Below are 20,560 nucleotides of genomic sequence, written 5' to 3' on the forward strand. Positions count from 1 at the left end.
CATCTAGATCTGGAAGAATGATAGGGTACATAAATATAAGGTGGATGTAACTGTAGCATATGTACACTTTTAATAAAATTCTATTAGCAATTTATAAAATATTTTATACAAATTTGTTAAGGATTCCTTACCTGATGAATAGGGCGAGGCATCAAAACCATGGAAAGGCTCAGCATCATCTGGGTCGCTGCCACTATCAAAGGGGTCTGAAATGAAAAAAAAAATAATAAGGTTATGCAACATCAAACACATTGTACCACTATGTAAGTTAGTGTACGTATGTATGTAGGGTGTAAACAATTCCAACATGAAAATGAGAAAAATGAAATTGCTTACCTGATTGTACACGTACAGGTGGACGGGCTGCTACAGAGGGTCCAGGTACAGGGGGATCTGGAACTGTCACAGGTGTACAGGGAGATCTGGAACTGTCACAGGTAGTACAGGGAGATGGAACTGAACAGGTAGTACAGGGGGATCTGGAACTGTCACCACTTCTGCAATAAAATTACAAATGATAAACATTAATGAAGTTACAATTTACTCTTACATTTAGTTGTTACATTAAAAAATTAACACATTTTATATGTACACTATGTAAACACATAAATTAGTAAAACAGTTCAGAATTCCTTACCAGGACTAGGAGTGGGAGGTGGTGGTACTGGAGACTTGTGAAAGAAAGTGTCAAGCCTGGACTGCACACTTCTCTTCGTCTGCTTCTCCTTCAGGGTCTCCTTGTAGAAAGTTACTAAGTCTAACATTCCACGTTTTTATTTTGTCCAAACCTGGCAACGTTAGGGTCTTCTGGCCTGCAAAAGAAGCCAAGGCTCTCCTCCTCCAGATGAGTAAAACCCTCTGACAAGCTTTCACAGTTAATTGAAATGGCTTTTGGCTCTGGTGCCGCCGCCTCTTCCTCAATCATTTTGTTGTTCAAGTTCAAGTAAGTCCTCTGCAGACAATTCCTCTCCATGGGATGCCAGCAGCTCTGTTACATCATCAGTTCAAGAATCTAGTTTCACCCTTGCTTAGCCCATACGATCTTCCTCGTCACAGTCTCGACGTCTTCTGCCTGCGGTCAAAGCCTTCAAAACTGTGCACAAACTGTTGGACACAAGTTTCTTCCAGGCCCCATTTAAAGTGGTCGTCTTCACCTCGTCCCAAGCACTTGCAATATTTTTCACTGCATCAGCAATGTTGTAGCCCATTCCAGAATTGCTTCAGTGTCAACTCCTTGTTAGCTTCTATGGCCCTCAAGCAAAACGTATGGTCCTTCTAATAGGTAGTAAGCCTTGAAATTAGCTATTACTCCCTGGTCCATTGGCTGTATCAGCGATGTGGTATTGGGTGGGAGGTACACCACCTTCACATTAGGGTGCATGTCGCTCAAATTTGAAGGGTGACCAGGGGCATTGTCCAGGACTAAGAGGGCCTTAAAAGGCAGACCCTTCGAAGTCAAATACCGTTCCACTGCTGGCACGAAATGGTCATTGAACCAATCTTCGAAGACCATCAAGGTAACCCAAGCCTTCTTATTTGATTTCCAAATCACAGGGAGTTGACTCTTGAAAATGCCCTTGAATGCCCTGGGATTCTTGGCCAAATACACCAGCAAGGGCGTCAGTTTCAAATCGCCACTTGCATTGGCCCCAAACAGCAAAGTCAGTCGCTCCTTTCCAGCTTTATGGCCAGGTGCTGACTTCTCCTCCTTGGAAAGGTACGTTCGATTTGGCATTCTTTTCCAAAATAATCCAGTCTCATCCACATTAAAGACTTGGTCAGCCGTGCAGCCACCATCCTTAATTATCTCGGCCAAACCACCAGGAAAACTACCTGCTGCTTCGCTATCAGCACTAGCAGCTTCACCTTGCAGCTTCACGTTATGCAAATTTGCACGAGCCTTAAAACAGTTAAACCAACCTCTACTCGCGGAAAATTCACCACCAGCACTGCCTTCGCCAAACTTTTTCACTACTGCCTCATGCACCCGCTCTAGCCTTCTCCTGGATACACTTAAGCTCACCGGAAACACGTCGTGGTTCTGGTCTCCAGCCAGATCATGAGCAATTTCTCCATTTCAACAATGCTCTGGCTACGTTGCTTCTCGTTTATCACCGTTGACTTCATCGGTGCAGCATCCTTAACATGCTTCAGAATACGTTCCTTGTCCTTCACAATGGTTACCACCGTGGTCCTGCTCAAGCCTAAAGAACAGCCTATTTCGGTGTTAGTTTCTCCCTTCTCCGAACGCTTCACCACGTCATATTTTACCTCCATCGTGATGACCTTCCTCTTCTTGGATGAACTATCATCGGAGGAAGTACTTTGGCGTTTAGGAGCCATTGTAAATTTGCGAAAATGGCAAGGAAAATCAGCAACGTCTTAGCACACAACCGACTGAACTTCAGGCAGACACGCGATTGAAGTGGCGTCCTTTGGTATTGTTAAGCTTAGCGTCCTCGACCGTCCGAGGTCGTTGTTCGGTCAATTTACCATACAGTTTAATAGCGTTAATTAATTTATGCGCCTCTGCTCAAAAACTAGTTCTGCGTATGAGGTATCATTAAAAAGCATAACAAAACGTCGTAACCTTGGAATTTGTGTTGTAATCTAACCAGAAACTTAGTTTTTTTAATTATGTACTGGAAACAAGCAATGATTTTTTCATTATTTGCGCTTTTGGACTGTTTTAAACTGCGCATCCCAAGCTAGTGTATTCATTCGCCCGCAAACTAGTTCCGCATATGCGGCGTCACTAAAAAAATTCAAAAAATATGAAAAATAAAGTGTCAAAAATCATCATAACCTCAAAATTTTTGTTGTAATGTAACCAAAAACATATTTTTATTATATACTGTGCTAAACTTAAAGGATTTTTATCATAGCATGCATTTTTTAAAAGCGTTGTTAACTCAGAGCGTCGGAAGCGTCAGCGTCGTAACCTCGGAACAAGCGTCGTAACCCAGGACGAATTTTCCTTTGAATATTTAGGAAAAAGCGTCGTAACCTCGGGGGGACCGCCTGTATGTTTATTTTTCGTTTTTCTAGCCTGTGGCTTTTGTCCTCAGTCCCTCAGAAATGTGTTCGTTCCCCTTCGTACGTATTATTTATTTATTTTCTTGTTATACGCGAGTAGTGTATTTTGGCTTCTAGCTAGCCTATAGTACGCCAGTTTTGTGGAGAGGGCGATTCCTCTCGCGATTGTACTTTCAATGTTAGCCAGTAATGCACTCGATTATATGCACATTTATGATAAATATTCATGTTCCTTGTGAGGTTGGAAGTTCTTGTGTTTCCTTCCCTGGCCTACCTGACCAGACCTAGGCTAGGTTTTGGAAGGTCCGCCCCCTGCCTACGCTACTGTGCTTGCTGGGAGAGCGGTCCAGGACAGAGAGTCTCTCTCGTGTCATGTTTGTTGGGCCTAGACCTATCGTACCTGACCAGATCGGAATTTTTCGATTTTGGAGGGTTTTATTAGGTTCTATCCGTCCACTTCATGACGTCCTTTGGAGGCCGAGCTAGCCTACCTGACCGGATCTGTACTGATCTTGGAGGGTTAGGCTAGGTCCTTGCTGGGTGTACTCCTTCCCTCTTGTTGTTCCTCTTTCGCAATTCTTCCAGTAATTCCTCATCATTTATTTTATGTTTGTCTTGTTGTGTGTAGCCTGGGCCTTTGCCCCCTTTAGGGTGTCAGTTGGCCTACCGTCTTCTGCTCCCTTTAGTGGTAGGCTTGTTACAGCTCCCGATAGGTGGTGGCTCACTGATCGGTTGCTGTGGCCAGGTGTTCACGACTTGTCCACTCTAATCCAGACCACCCCTCCCCCCTGCGCCGGTCTTGTCCGGCGCTGCCTAGTTAGCTCGCGGTTCAAGTAATCCTACCAATGAACGGCTGCTAGAGCATATATCTTTTCCAGGGGGGATTAGTTGGAGGAGATTGGTTGTTAGTAGTTTGTGTAATCTCTTTAATATGTCTCCGGGCCCGTAGGTCCTCTGGTCAGGTGGGGTCTACTATCACACCAGCCAGTAGGCTATACACCGGATTGTACGTACCACTGCTCCTCCGCTCAGTTGTCTATTCTCCCTGTTGTCTCCGCCTCCCCACTCACGTGGGGGCGGAATTGGGCTTAGAGCTGCGTTTCTAGTTAGAATCGCTTCTCTTCCCTGGTGCGATCAGATTCAGGCCTAGGTTTTACCTTTTCCCCTGTTCTGCTCGTATCACCCCGTCTCCGCCAGCATTTACTATTATGATAACGGGATTATGGACTCCGGAGTAGGTGAAGCCTTTAAGAGATTACGTTAGATTATTTATTTTATTAGCTTCTGTAGGTATGTCTCCGGATCCATATTGGTTCCGACGTAGTGTTGTCTACCATCACACACGTCAGGAAAATATACCGGAGTTTATTGTACCGTTGTCTCCGTCGCTTGGTTTTCCATCTTCTTTGCTATTGCTGTTCACCATTTCGGTGGGGACGGAACGGGGCTCAGATAATGCGCCGACATTTGATTACGTTGCATTAATCTGCTGCGATGCGATCACACTCAGGCTTAGGTCTTACCTTATCACCCTGTTCTGCTCGTATCAGGCCCCCTCTGCTGGTTATAGCTTTACCGATCCCTAGGACGGATTCCGGAGCAGGCAGAGACACCCAGAGCTTTTTCTATTATCCAGTAAGTTGAAATTGATAACCGATATTGCCTTTAACAGATTAAATATCTGGTTTAAAGTGCATCCATCTGCCGGAATTGACTCCGGTGCCTCAACTTAATGATACTCATTTGACTTTTCAACTTAGATGGTCCCCTGCCAGGTGTTGGGATGTCCGGCTGGCCTGTATAAACCGTACAGGCATGAGGTCTGCTGATCTCATGCCAACTGCGCCATCCCGGTAAAAGATAATATGGTCTGGCACCTGAACGCCTGCACAGTTTGCTATGAACTGGTCAGAATCATCTCAGACGAGTCGGTAAGTAACATTCTCGCCTCTTCGTTTCCATGAAATTTCTGCTATACGTTGGCTTTGGGAAATTCCTTTGACACGAGGGATCCTAATTTGATTATTTTTACAGGTTAGTTTGGCGCTCAAGACTGCGTCCATGACGTCCCTGAAGTCCTGGGTGGGAGGATTTGGCAGGAATGCCAAGGCCGGCCAGCCCTACATGCTGTCCAAAGATCTGTGTTCCCTCCTATACCCGGGCGCTCCGGTCTCGGCAGCTGTACCTGCATCTGTGGCGGATCCCATTATTGAGGGCACCCGTCAGTAGACTCAATCCCTCCCGGAGGACCAAGAGGGCTTGTGTGACATGGTCACAGAGGAGGTCGTGGCCATCAGCCTTCATCGCGAACCGATGGCCACAGAGGATCAGTAGGTAGGTAGGGAGGTAAGTGAGGCAGGTAGTCTCCCTTTTAGTCCCACTCCTTCTTCTCCCCCTTCTTTCCAGGCCTTTCCTACAAAGTCCGCCCCCACTTAGGATAGATCGGCCTCGGTCATCCCCAAGGTCAAGGCTTGGAAGACGAGATCCCTACCAAAGGTATCCAAGCCTTCTCCGGCAGGCTCTGCAAGGTCGTCTTCGGATCCCAAGCCGTCGACTTCCTCCTCCAAAGCTTCTCCCCCACCCAAGGGGTTGAGAACCAAGTCCTCCAAAGTCAGGCCGACAGAGTCCGGCTTCGACCAGGAGGCCTTTGCAAATCTTCTAATGATGAAGATGGGCGAGGTAGTGGACTCCAAACTTGAGTCGGTGTCCACTCGACTCGCCTCAGGCCTAGAGACCTCGGGTCAATCGATCTTGTCTCTGACCCTGAGGCTCCAAGCCCAGGAGGAATTAGTGTCCGGAATCCTCCAGTCCGGGATCACACCACAGTCCGTGACGGTACCAGACGCATCCAAGCTGCCGCCATTCGAGAACAGCAACCCGTGGCGGTTAGCTCTGTACGCCCCGTTCTCGGACGGAAAGCTGACGATTATCTGGTCAGAACTTCTGAAAAGTCTTCAGGCCCTCTTTTTATTAGAGAGAAAGGCGGAACCATTTCCTTAAAAGGAATTAGACAATAAAATCTATTATTTTATTAAACAAGCCAATCCGGATTCAGTTCCTCACGTCCATGATATCCGGGCAGTGGCTACCTCGATTAACTATTTTCACAATATGAACTTCGAGGATCTTAAGAAATATACGGGTTGGAAATCTCCGGCAGTATTTAGACGCCACTATCTCAAGAATTTAGAGACCCTTAAATTTTCAGCAGTGGCTGCATGGAGCATTGTCTCCCCTGAGATGGCCGAGTATTTCATATTCCTTTTTTCTGCTAAAAAAAAAAAAAAAATTCCCTTGATACTCACTCTTTCCTACCTGCCTCGCTCGTAATCCTTATCTATCTCCCTCTGGTTCCGGGCTGGTTTGCTTATCAATCCATTGCCGGACATGTACATAGTTTATATTTGTCATTTTTGTATTCCTTCCCTGTTGTTTTCCCAGGATAGTATAGATCTGGTCATATTTGTTCCTCCTTTTTTACCATTGTATCTTGTTACTTTACATTGGTTATTAAAACTTAATTTTAAGAGAACATTTAATTTTATTTTAACTTGTATCCTTTGATTTTGTATCTTCCAAGCTTGTATGGCCATTCTCTGATACTATTTCACCGGTCGACACAGGCCGAGCCCAGAAAAGGGATTTTGACAGGAAAAATCTATTTCTGGGGGAAGACCTGTGTCGCCCGGTGAACCCATCCCTCTCTTTTCCTGTTCCCCACCCTGTAGCCAGCCCAAGCTTGGGTGCGTAATCCAGGAATGAAGCCATCGGGCGTGAGTTGTAGTAGTAGCGAGCGGAAGGTAGATGTTGTAGTCCTTGTAACGGCACCTGCCTAGAGAGGGACTTTGAAGGGAATCTTCTAATTGGCAGAAAACCTTTGGTAGTGGCCTCCACTCACCCCTGTGCTTATACCGACGCCCTATGGGTGATCGAGCTGAGGGTAGTAACTTCAGCATTCCATTTAGCTTTTTTCTCTGGTATATTTAGCATCTATTTATACCTAGAAATGTGTGCTACAGGAGCATTTCACCGGGCGACACAGGTCTTCTGCCAGAAATAGATTTTTCCTTTGTCAAAATCCCTTTATGTACATAACAGTTTTACTGTATAAAATTTATTGCAATTTATAAAACATTTTATATACAATAGTAAAGTACTGTACAGTGGTAAACAAAAAAAAAGCTAATTCCTAACCTAGGTTAAGAGTGGCAGGTGGTGCTGGAGACTTTCCCTTGAAGCCAAAAACCTTAAGTTTAGCTTAGATGGTTCTCTTCTGTTGCTTCTCCTTTACAGTCTCCTTGTAAAATGTAAGAACATCTTGAATTGTCATTTGAAATTTCATGAACTTTTCCACATTAGGGTCCTGTCCCTTGATCATTACCATTGCTTGCTCAAAGCAGGCCCCAGCTCAAAGCAGATCGCAGCATTTAATGCCCTCGGCTTTGGGGTTGGTGCCTCTTCCTCGTCCTCCTCAATCATCTGCTTCACCTCTGCGGACAACTCCTCTCCATGGGATTCTAGCAGCTCAGTAACATCCTCAGGTTCCACTTGCGAATTGAGATCTCTGCCATACTGCAGAATATTTCTTCTCACAGCATCAACAGTCTCTCCCTCCTCAAAGCCTGTAAAGTCCATCACAAAATCTGGGCACAGGCTCTTCCATTCAAAGTTGCTCTCTTGATCTTATTCCAAGCAGCCTCGATGTTCTTGATAGTATCCAAAGTACTGTAGGACTTCCAGACTTGCTTGACATCCAACTTGCCACTGCTCTTCCGGTGACACTGAGGACATGGCGAAATGTCCACCTGGTATAGTAAGCCTTGAAGGTAGTGATGACTCCCAGATCCATCGGTTGCAAAAGGGATGTGGTATTTGGTGGAATGTAGACTACCTTTACTTCAGGATAAATTTCACCCAAATTAGTAGGGTGACCAGGAGCATTATCCAACACCAGCAGGACTTTAAATTCCTTACCCTTCTCCTCAAAACACTTCTTAGCTGAAGGTACAAAGTGATTGTTAAACCAGTCCTCAAAGAGATTAACAGTGACCAAGGCTTTCTTGTTAGACTTCCAAATGACAGGGAGATGAGGCTTGAAAACTCCCTCAAGTACCCTTGGATTTTCAGCCAAGTATACTAACATGGGCTTCAGCTTGAAGTCACCACTGGCGTTGCTCCCAAGAAGTAAAGTCAGTCTCTCCTTACTGACTTTATGGCCTGGTGATGTCTTTGCCTTCTTGGATATGTAGGCACGACTAGGCATATGCTTCCAAAATAAGCCTGTCTCATCCACATTGTAAATCTGGTCAGCAGTATAGCCTCCTTCCCTGATGTTTTCAGCAAGAAAACTAGGAATTCTATTTGCTGCTTCCTTGTCTGCACTAGCAGCCTCACCCTGCAACTTAAGGTTGTGCAAATTTCTCTATAACTGCTTGATACACTTCCCTGACCTCCTGAAGCAAAGCAAGGCTCACTGGAAGACGTTGTTGGATTTGGTTAAATCACAAGAAAGTAAAGCTTTAAAGAATCTGACAAAAGACTGAAGTTGTACTAACAAAACGCATTGTAATTAACTACCAAATTCATAATATATAAGCATGTTAAGTCTTTGTAAATGCAATGCATTTTTTGGAAATGGTGGCAGAAATGCTGGCGTTCCGCGGCCACATTAAGAACCAGTGGCGCTCGGCGGCCAGATTAACAAAGAAATGCTGGTGCTCGGCGGCCAGATTAACAAAGTAATTTTCTTAAAATGACTCTAATTAAACTAGTTATGTATGAGATGTTTATTTAACATGTTAACGAATTTGCAATCAAACCAGTGCAAGTGAACAACCTCATTTCTTGATAATGTGAGGTGGGGACCGTGCTACATAAAACCAGCGTGACTAAATAACCTCATTGTATTGACCTTGTATCATATGTACAAAAATAAGATAGTATCCTATAATACTTTTTCATACAGATGTTACACACAAAAGCATGAAAACTTATAAGTTACGATAGGGTAAATTATAGCCCAGGATGGATTTTCACGAGAGGTAAGCGGGTAGGGCGACTTTTGCCTGAAAAAAGCGGGACGCTGTATGTCAAACACTAGCTGATAGAAATTTCTTAAAAATAGTCTCATTTTGTTTTTCACACCCAAATTACCCTAGATTTAGCATTTTAACCTACTGGCATATAAAAAAATGGAGCTGGTGCCATATCACTACCATACATCTCTGGAATTTACACCCAGGACAGCGATCACTACCTAATTTTGTGTTTTCATTCAATAATTATATGGTTAAACCACAAAATGAAGCTTTAAAGAATCTGGCAAAAGACAGAAGTTGTAGTATCAAAATGCATTATATTAATTAACTGCCAAATTTATGCTAATATATAAGCATGTCAAGTCTTTGTAAATGCAATTTTTGGAAATGGCGGCAGAAACGCTGGCATTCCGCGGCCACATTAAGAACCAGTGGCGCTCTGCAGCCAGATCAACAAAGTAAAATATTTTTAAAAATAAAAAACTTGCCTTTTTTAGAACCCTTTATGATGTCATATTTAGTTTCCATAGAGATAGACTTCCTCTTCTTACTACCATCTCCATTAGATGCAAGAGGATTTCTTTTGGGAGCAATGATGAAAAATACCAGACCGCTGCAACTGATGACCTGCTTATAGGGGGAGTCACAAAGAGATTAAAAAACTAACCATGCTTCCCCATATTCGTGGGGTTTGCTTGGTATTCATCTGCCATGCATGCATGATTGACCCAGCCAGCAGTGTTGCCGTTGTTCGGTTAATTGGAATAAGTAAAGTTCGCTGAGAAATGAGTTCCTGTCTACCACTAGGGTAGTTCTCTTATGGCGCCAATAACCTAAAAATGGCGCCGTAAGCCCAAAGTGATAACTTATGACGGTCTTGTTGCCAGCCATACCGGTCTTATGGCGCTATAGAAACGAGTTCCTTTCTACCACTAGGGTAGTTCTCTTATGGTGCCAAATAACTACTATGGCGCAGATAACTGAAAAAAGGAGCTTATGGCAATCTTATGGTGTGCCATAGCACGCCATAGCGCAACGCAGGGCTTATGGCGCGATAACTGGACGGAGTGATATAAGAAACCTTATTTTTTAATGAATATTTCCAAAAACCGCCATAAAACCGAATCACCGACAACCGAGTCAGCTGATAACTGGGGACTACCTGTAACAGGCTTTTAATTGAAAAATACCTTGTACGTACCTCTTAAATTAAAATGCTTGTACTGTAACTAATAAAAAAATATTTACTGTAGTAAGTTTGTGGTTTATACTACAAATAAATAAACCACCCCCTCTAAAAACAGTTTACTAACTGCCTGCTTTGAAATTTCAGGTACCAAATGTACTATATTTAAAGTATCATCCTACATCAAATATATCTTAAACTATTATCCTATTGCTAAATATTAATCTTTGAAATTATATTTTTAATATCTTTTCAAAGTCGTCTTAATTACTTCAGCCTTAAAAGATATGTATGAGAGAGATTTTTCAGTACTATCATTCAAAGCTATTTTATTTAACAACCAAATGGGCAACATACTATTTGACCACCAAGTTGGCAACATTTTCTAGCTTAACAGTCAGATATTTGACAGTACTTTTTGACAATTTCACCTTTTCCCCTTGCTTCAAAGCTTTTGGGAAAACATTGGGAATTATATTTGTTTATAATTTGATATAGTTTACAATAGAAATTTCTTACAGTATATTAGTATTATTATTTTTATCATTTAATCTTTTTAATCTTAATAATATTTGAAAATTAGTACTTATTACATATGTATTAGGGATTCCATTTACATTTATCATACAAACATGGTTAGTCCTCACCATCTCCAATGACTTTGTTAAAAAATTCTTGAGCTCCCCCCCCCCCTCTCTCTCTCTCTCTCTCTCGCAATCTCGTCGTCTCTCTCATTCCCCTCTCTCGTCTCTCTCTCTCTCTCTCTCTCTCTCTCTCTCTCTCTGTATACATATATTTTAATGAAAAATTCTGTAATTAGTGTACTATATGCAAGTGTTGCTCTACAAAAAATGTGAATTAGTGATAATTTTAGAGATATAGCCCAAAGATAAATCCACAAATTAGTGAAGTTCCCCTGTGTACAATTGAATGATGTGTTCCATAAAAACCTGCAACAAAATGAAACCCGGAATGTGAAATGAGTAAAAATGCCGTTGTTGTGGTAGCCAATGTATCCCTTTGATCATAATAAGTACTACATATAGCTTACAGAATTTGGGATGTTTGAAAGGTGATTTCTCCAAAAAAAATTTTCCCTTAACAAATTAGTTTTGAAGTATTCTTAACTCATGAAGTATTTCTACACATATTTTGTAAAATTTTTACTTCAGATCTTGCACAGTTAAGAGCTGACGCTCAGTCTCGAATATGGCTCACTTATCGTCGGAATTTCGCTCAGATTGGGGACTCAAATTTTACTTCAGACAAGGGATGGGGCTGTATGTTGAGGTGTGGACAGATGGTGCTTGCAGAAGCTCTTGTACGAAGACATTTAGGTAAGTCTTACGACTGACTATATGCAGGTGGACCTTTTTTTTTTTTTTTAAAGTGATGTCTCCTTTTTTTATTTACTGTAATAATTCTAGATTGAATAATGCTACTGTTAATGTTATATCTGACATTAAAATTGAAAACGAGTAAGACCTGATTAATGATTAATAGCAGTTGTTAAATATTCCTTTTAAGGCTACGTATAAAGAATTCTTGTACTAAACCTTACTGTACTGGAAATATAAGGGTTTTTATTGTTGTTGGTAATGAGATAATTGTTTTGTCAGTTTCTGTCATAAGATCTGTTTGTGCTTACTTTATATTTAAAACTCTGGTACAGTAGTATACACTGCATCCTTTTTAGGATTTACTACAAAATACGGTAATGTATTATATGTGAACTGCAGATAATGTGTAACTTTCTTTTATTGTAATTCTTTATGAATATCTTTGAAAAATTATGATCTTTGACGTTAAATATATTGGGTGTCAGGTCATCTGATTTTTATCAAAGTAAATATGCTTTTTAATATATTAGCAACTTTAAGAGTTTTGCCATCTTACTGAGGTAGTTTACATATCAATTTGTCATGTTTTGACCGAAGACTCCTGGGATATCCTGGTTTGAGAAATTTTGTCCAACATGCCACAGTTTTAAGGTGTTTTACCTTTCATGGTACCATGAAACATTTCATTTCAGGAAGGGACTGGGTATGGACAGCTTCCACATCAGATAAAACCTATTTAAAGATTCTCAGTATGTTTGAAGATCATAGATCTGCCACATTTTCCCTTCACATCATGTCCCAGTTAGGAGTGGATGAAGGCAAACCAATTGGAGAGTGGTATGGACCAAACACAGTTGCTCAAGTGATTAGGTATGTTGAACTTTTTCTTAATAATTTGAAGGATGTTTCATGACTCCAGTGGTATGGCAACTAGTTTACTTTTCTGCTATCCTATGTTGACTCAACTTATTGCAGTGTTGCAGTGTATTGTGTTGACTCTACTTATTGCAGTGTATTGTGTTGACTCTACTTATTGCAGTGTATTGTGTTGACTTAACTTATTGCAGTGTATTGTGTTGAATTAACTTATTGCAGTGTATTGTGTTGACTTAACTTATTGCAGTGTATTGTATTGACTTAACTTATTGGAGTGTATTGTGTTGACTCAATGACTTGATATGTAATCATTGTCTAAACAAAATTCCGATATCATTCTTTTTCCCACTCCTTTTATATTGTCTTTACACTTTTACTCACCGGTTATTGATGTAAATGTCATCCAAATTTAAGTCATTCACATTTTGATGTACACAAACATAAACAAAAAAGATTGCACAAACTAGCAGACATGATGACGGTCATTTTTGGCGAGTGTTCATGATATTTTTATACATAGATACTAACATGCTTGTTTTACATAGTATATTAGATTTTTATAATTACATTGTTGAGAGAGAGAGAGAGTACTGTATCATTCATTCTTTTCATAGTTCCTTGATATAATTTCAACTTCCATAGAAGTAACTTACCAAGTAATTATATAGCTAATGTTTCTAACTTGTGCGGTAGCTAAAATTTTGAAATTCGCAGTAGTGCTTCAAAGTATTGTTTTAGTGTCTGTATCAAACCCCACCCACTTCCAGGGGAGGAACAACACAGATGAAGACCTCAGTTCGTTTCTGCCAGTTAATGACTGAACTTTAGTTGTCTTGAGCAGCTTTATTTTGAATTTGGTCGCTGTATGGTTGTACATACTTGTTCTCCATTTGGTGAAGTATTCATTTTTGTAGCCTTCGTGCTATTTTTAGATAGTTTAGGTTTATTTAGAGCTGTTTTTGTAACATTATTCCCGACTATGTCTGGACTCGAGAGTGCTTGCATTTAGTACTATGTATTTGTTTTTGCAGCAAAGGCTGCAAAACTAGATTGACAAAAGCTTCCTATGATTCGCACACAGTCTGTAGTAATTGTAGAGGAGAGAATTGTTCAATTAATTTTACTTTTGTTGAATGCAGGGACTGGGATCAGGGGAAATGGAAATCTTGAAAAGCCCATTAAGATAAACTTGAAAGAGACAGAAATAGGGAGACGGCTGCTAGAGCTGAAGCTAGGAACTTAGCTAGCTTAGAGTGTACTCTCCCCGTAAAAGGTTAGTGCCGTCAGTGCACCTCATTCGGTTCAATGTAGGCAATACTTAAGGTTCTTTGCAGTGTCCCCTCGGCTGCTAGCTGCAACTACTTTCATTACTTTTACTGTACCTCCGTTTATGTTCTCTTACATCTTACTGTACACCCTCTCCTAACAATTGTTTCATAGTGCAGCTGCGAGGTTTTGTCCTGTTACACCTTTCAAACCTCTTACTGTCAATTTCCGTTTCAGCGCTGAATGGCGTTAGTTTCCCCCGTGCTTGGCATAATGCCAAAAATCTATATATGTATATATTAGTGTATTCCTAAATTAGGTGTAGCCTATATACTTGTTCTGCCACTGCCACTTTAACTGCTTTTTCCCTTTAACCAGCCCTTTGACTATTCCACCCACTCCTTTTCCTGGCTCCCATGCTTCTTACCCTAATGCCATTGCCAGTCTCGAAGCCCGTGCTGACCAGAAATTTGGTCTCATAGTACTGTGTCCATGAATCCCACCTCCTATCAATATGTGATTCAGCTATGTAATTATATACTTGGTAAGTTACTTTCATGAAAATGGTATTTTCATAGTAAAATTAAGTTTCATATATACGTACTTACCAAGTAATTACAGAATCGGAGCTTCCTGCCTTCCCTCTTATGGACATGGGACATAAATGAATTGAGCTCGTCAGCTGTGATGTACCTATTGTCCCCTGAAAGGATGGGGTTGGTTATTACCTACACTAAGACAATAGTAGAAGCACTACCGCGAATTTCAAAATTCAAGCTGCTGCACGAGTTAGAAACATTAGCTATGTAATTACTTGGTAAGTATGTATATATGAAACAATTTTATTATGAAAGTATCATTTTCACATAAGTGACTTACCAAACAATTACATTAGCTGTACGCTTTCTTACCTGGCAGTCGAAAATTCAAATTCCTAGTGGTAGTAGCGCCATTGTTTGTGTAGGTGGTACAGATCCCGCCCACTTTTGGGAATACCTGGTACTGCTGAGCTTAAGACTTCAATTAGTTTTCTGTCGGCCACGGGGTAACACCGGTGGTTTGTTGTGCAGTCGACTTTCGTCGCCATTGTGGATTTTTTCTTTTTGGTGATGTACAATTTCTTGGTTGGCTTTTTTGCTTCATCAGTTAACTGCCTAGTTATTAACGATTTATTACGAAGATGTCTGATGCTAGTTCTTCTTCAGTTAGGTTTTGCAGCAGTGGTTGCAAAACTAGATTAGCTAAACTGTTACGATCCGCACTCCAAATGTGTTAAATGTAGGGGTCAGTGCTGTAGCAAGGAATTAACTTGTGATGAGTGCCGTAGTTTAGATGAACAAGGTTGGAAGACTTTTCAAACTCATTTGGATAAGATGGACAAAGATAGGAAATGGAAAACAGCTCTTAGAGTGGGTAGTAAAACTAGAGTAGAGACAACTCCCGTGCCTTTAGAGGCAAACAAACCGTCACTATCTTCTCCACTCTTATCGAGTATTTCTCCTATTGATAGTCCTCCAACTTCAGTACCAATTACTCCAGACCAGGTATCCCATGTTTCCGATCCCAACACCATTTCCTTGTTAGAGTCCAAGATGGACAAGAAATTCGAGCTCTTGGCGAAATCCGTTGATGGATTTGGGTATGTCGTTTCGTGCGTTCATAGAGAAGTCAAGTGAAAAGGCCAGTGTTAGACCAAGTGTCAGTGTCAGTGTCGTGTCCAAGGAAGCGGCTGTCCGTTCCCCCTGTTCTAGACGAAGGTCACTGTCATACTCCCCAGCTCCCGGGAGAAGACATACCGGAGGTCAAAGGGAGACTTGGGGGAGTTTGCCCACGGTCAGTCGTCGACTCCGTCGGCGTAGTCGACTCGCGAGTGTCCAGAAAACGCCGCTGGAGAGGCGTAGTTATCAGTGACACGCAGTTGTCGTCTGACTCGGAAGTCCAGTCGCCTGTGTCGAGGCAAAAAGTGTGGAGTGATTTAGTGTCGCGTCCGTTGAAGAGACATGCCCAGCGTACGAGAGGAATGTTGCTGCCTGTTAAGAAATCCAAGGAGCACTGGAGTCCACAACCTTCTTGCAGTTTCGCACCGGACCAGTTTTTCTGGGAAGATCATCAGTCCTCTTCGGATAGCGTAACTTAGGACGGAGTCAGATGCTCACATGCGTTACAGCACTCGCCCGCTTGCGAAACTGCCTCGTCTCGTTGTGTATCGATAGCAGTTTCGACTCGTTCGCCTCATTCGTCTTGAGGAGTTTCAACTCGTTCGCCTTATTCATCTCGAGCTGTTTTGACTCGTTTTTGGCCCTCCATTCGGGGACCTCGAGCTGGCTTTCAAAAAACCTCGGGCTGGCCCCTCTTTTTTTACGTCTCGAGTTTTTTCAACTCATGCGCCTCATTCGCCTCGAGCTGCCTCGACTCGTTTGCCTCATACGTCTCGAGCTGTTTCGACTGGTGCTCCTCATTCGCCTCGAGCTGCTTCGGCTCGTTCGCCTCATACGTCTTGTGTTGTTTCGACTCCCAGTCGTTCGTTTTCGAAGAAGAGCCGTACGACAGCCACGACTTCGTCTTCGCCTAAGGATGATGCGAAGGCCAAACCCTTGCTAGAGGATTCCGCTTTGGGTCCCTTTAAACATCAACTTCAAGAATTGATGGTCTTTTTAAAGAAGACAACGAGCCAGACAGAAGAGGAAGACGGGGCATCTTCCGTTCTGTCGGAAGATGAAACTCAAGACCAGGATGCGAAGTCCTCTTCTGCTTATTCTAGTCTGTTAAGGTTTCTTTTACAGACTTATCCGGATTTTTTTTAACCTGCTTCGCCTTCTTCACCTCCGTCGATGTTTGTGAAGGATTGGAGATCAGCGCCTTCGGGGTTACCGAAACTAGTTCTTTCTCAGTCCTCGAAGAAAGCACTGAAGGAAGTAGAAGAGTGGCTTGCTAAGAAGAGGGAGTCAGGCAAGGCTTCGTTCGCTTTTCCTCCATCGAAGCTGCAGAATAAAACCTACAGGTTTTATGCGACAGGAGAAGTTCCTTCTTTGAGAGTTTCTGCCTCATCCCAAGGAGACTTCTCCGGTCTTGTGAACTCAAACAGAAGAGCAGCGTTCTTGGCTGCAAAAGTGTTGTTCTCTTCATCCGAGTTAGATCACCTGATGAAGAACTAATACAAGTTGATCGAAGTCTTCAGTTTTCTGGATTGGACTATTGCAGCGTTAGCCAGAAAAATTGAAGATTGCCAGTCTCTAGATGAGGATTTTACTGCCGACTGGCTCAATGTGTTGTCCTGTGCGGACAGGGCAGTGAGAGACGGTTCAGAGTAATTGGCCGCCCTATTCACTATGGGAGTACTAAAGAAGAGAGAACGGTGGTGCTCCTTCACATCCCCAAGTAAATCTCACCTGTTTCCATAAGAAACCATTAAGCATGTGCTGTTGGACCTCGAGAAAAAGTCCACCAATGATCTTTTTTTTTCAATCAACGTACCGGGGGGACCCATGCCTGGCCGAGTCTCGGTTGGCCACCAGGTTCGGTTACGCTCGGCTCTCCTCGGTTCTCAGGCCGAGCTCCCCTACCCCGAGTCATCACCCTCCCCCGCTCCGGCGGATCAGGGCTCTGGCATTGCCAGGTCCCAGGGCCAGTGACTGTGGGAGAGATCCGGCATCTTTTTATACCTCATGCATGTTTACGTTTATTCTTAACATCCATTATTTTAGTCTAAGTTGGCGGAGACCCCGCTCCCCATCCGGGTTTCACCACCTACTTATTCTAATTTTAAGTTTTTACAGCGGGGTGGTATTGGTCCCCTCCTGCTCCCACCCGCTGTCCCAGTACTCCTCGCTCCGGCATATAGGTTAGGTACTACTCCCGTCTCGGTGATATTTTGTCTTCCGGCAACGCCGGAGACACTGATTCGTTTTACCAACCCTATCGGACACTCGCCACGTTACACGGCAGAAGAGCAGGTAGAGACTGAGCCTTAAATTTATCTATTAACTCTGGTGCATTCCGGTGTTATGATATATCACATCATGGACTTAGTCCAGGAGGTTAGTGTTGATACTCGTGTATCATTTCACTTACAGGTCACCCACTGCATGGAGTCGAGCTGCAACGCCGTACTCCAAGACCCCTGTGGGCACGAAGTTTGCCGGACCCACGCTACCTGTGCAATCCGGTACAGTGATTCGTTGGTTTGGCACCACGAGAGCTGCACGATCTGCTACAAGTTATTAGATCAGGTCTCCTCCAGGGTAAGTAGGCTACTATGCTAGCACAGATACCCCACCCACATCTATGTATCGTTCCGCCATTCATAAAGTCTTTGTCATGGTCATGGGCTTTCTCTTGACTGTAAAAAGTTGCAAGTCGTAAGACAAATACAGTTTTGCAACCACGGGGAAAATTCCAAATCCTGTTAGCCATTATTGACTGCTATGGATTTCAGAGCCGATGGAATAAGGTGAATGAGTTTCTGTCTGGTGGATGGGCGGGGCAACATTTCCTCAAATGTTGTTTACCTTGCTTACATAATGAAGGTTTCTCGACTCTTGGCTCGTAATCATTGGCCATGGCATCGGCTGGATAATTTTTACTCTATAAAAATTAAAACTATCAGGTTTAGGTCATTGATAATGCTGCCAAAATTTGTGTGTGGTTTTAAAATATACATATGTCAACTTTCAGCTACATCAGATGCTTTGATAAGGAGCAAAGTCCAAAAAACCGTGTTACAGAGGCCCCGAATCTCATAGTAGGATAGGTCATCCAGTGGTGAGAGCATGGTTATTTTTTTTTATTTCACTTATAATGAAGAATATGCTAAAATTGGACAGTAATCTTTAACATGAGCAGAATTTGTGCTATGGTAGCCATAAATGTATTTTAAATATATTTCTTATATGTTTTTGTATTAACTGTAGTTTTATGACCTTTCCATCTGTCTTTGGGACTACATAGAGAGGTTGCAGCAACTCTGCACATGCAGCTGTTGTAGTCGAATAGTGTCATATTCCTTATAAATGGATCATTAAATGGTCAAGTGAATAAAGACCTTAATATGATCTAATAGAGATATGTTTTTAGCCACTCCAAGATAAAATAAAAGTTAATCATTAAAAGCCCACTAGCTACTGAAGAATAGGTCTTTGTAATAAATATTGACATAATGACTTTAGAGGAAATGGCATGATTCAAAAAGAAAAAAGTTGAGCAATAAGATAGAAAGGAATATGAACAGCAACAATGATTGCAGTCACTTACTTCCCCTATCAACTTGAGAGTATGTACATCTACACATGATTATGCAGGAAACATAAAATGTTTTGTATAAGAAAATGAAATAATGAGAAAATTGTATGGAAAATAAAATGGAAAGAATAGAAAATGGTCACCCATTTGCCAAGTGTGTTACATGGAGTTGCATAGTTGGAAGTGATTCTAATAGTCCAGTAGAAGGGACACATTCAGAGAAATCAGTAAATCATTGGAGTGTGTCAGTCCTTTTTAGTAATCTTTTCTTGAACTTACCTTTTGAATACTATTCACTTCTGGTAGTCAGATCTAGAACAAGGCTATCTTTTGAGAGGCCACAGTGGCTCGTGTTACACTTTTTTCATTCTATTTTCCATCCTTTTGATTTAGTTTTGTTTCAACTTAACATGGATAGCTTCTTAACCCTCTTACGCCGAAGCGGTAAAAAAAAAATTGTCTCCCGTGTACCGGAGGTGTTTCAGAGTGAGCACGGAAGCGGAAAAAATATTTTTTTCAAAAAATCACAGCGCGCTTAGTTTTCAAGATTAAGAGTTCATTTTTGGCTCCTTTATTTTTCATTGCCTGAAGTTTAGTATGCAACCATCAGAAATGAAAAAAATTATCATTATCATATATAAATAATGCGATATATGATAGCGCAAAAACGAAATTTCATATATAATTGTATTCAAATCGCACTGTGCGCAAAACGGTTAAAGGTAACAAGTTACTTTTTTTTTTTGTAATGTACACTAAATTGCGATCATTTTGGTATATAACACATTGTAAAACGATAAAAGCAACACAGAGAAAATATTATCACAAAATAATGCATGAATTTGTAACGCGCGGACATAAACAAATATTTTTTTTCAAAAATTCACCATAAATCTAAATATTGTTCTAGAGACTTCCAATTTCTTTCAAAATGAAGACAAATGATTGCATATTACTATACTGTAAGAGTATTAGCTTACAATTGCAGTTTTCAACCATATCTAACGAGTTAAAGTTGACCGAATGTCGAATTTTTTATATATATATATATATATATATATTTTATATGCAATTATTTCGGAAATAAGAAAAGCTACAACCTTCAATATTTTTCGTTTTATTCTACATGAAATTGCACACATTTTCATACATAAAATTTATGAAATGCCTAATATGAAACGGAGCAAATATTCCGAGAATGGGACGTACACATTTCGGAGATTTGTGGCGGAGAATCCGCGTGCGGAGGGAAGGAAAGATTTTTTTTAAATTCACCATAAATCTAAATATTTTGCTAGAGACTTCGAATTTGTTTCAAGATGAAGATAAATGACTGAATATTACTAGACTGTAAGAGTTTTAGCTTACAATTGCATTTTTCGACCATTTTGGTAGAGTCAAAGTTGACCGAACGTGTTTTTTTTTCTATTTATCGTGATTTATATGCAAAGATTTCAAAAATGAGAAAAGCTACAACCTTCAATTATTTTTTGTTGTATTCTACATGAAATTGCGCACATTTTCATATATAAAACTTTATGTAACGGCTAATTTAAAATGGTGCAAACATTACCACAATC

The 20,560-nt window shown here is 41.4% G+C and overlaps 1 protein-coding gene across 7 annotated transcripts in view; it reads left to right on the plus strand.

Moving 5' to 3' along the window:
- The window catches only part of LOC135210991 (cysteine protease ATG4B-like), a 196,565-nt gene that overhangs the window by 77,242 nt on the left and 98,763 nt on the right, over positions 1-20,560 (plus strand). For all 7 annotated transcript variants that reach the window (XM_064243997.1, XM_064243994.1, XM_064243996.1 and 4 more), the window contains 2 exons: positions 11,433-11,597; positions 12,293-12,470. In XM_064243997.1, the coding sequence (XP_064100067.1) occupies positions 11,433-11,597; positions 12,293-12,470 (343 nt within the window). The remainder of the gene's footprint in view (positions 1-11,432; positions 11,598-12,292; positions 12,471-20,560) is intronic.

Source organism: Macrobrachium nipponense, chromosome 4 (assembly GCF_015104395.2).
Source record: "Macrobrachium nipponense isolate FS-2020 chromosome 4, ASM1510439v2, whole genome shotgun sequence".
Taxonomy (NCBI): domain Eukaryota; kingdom Metazoa; phylum Arthropoda; class Malacostraca; order Decapoda; family Palaemonidae; genus Macrobrachium; species Macrobrachium nipponense.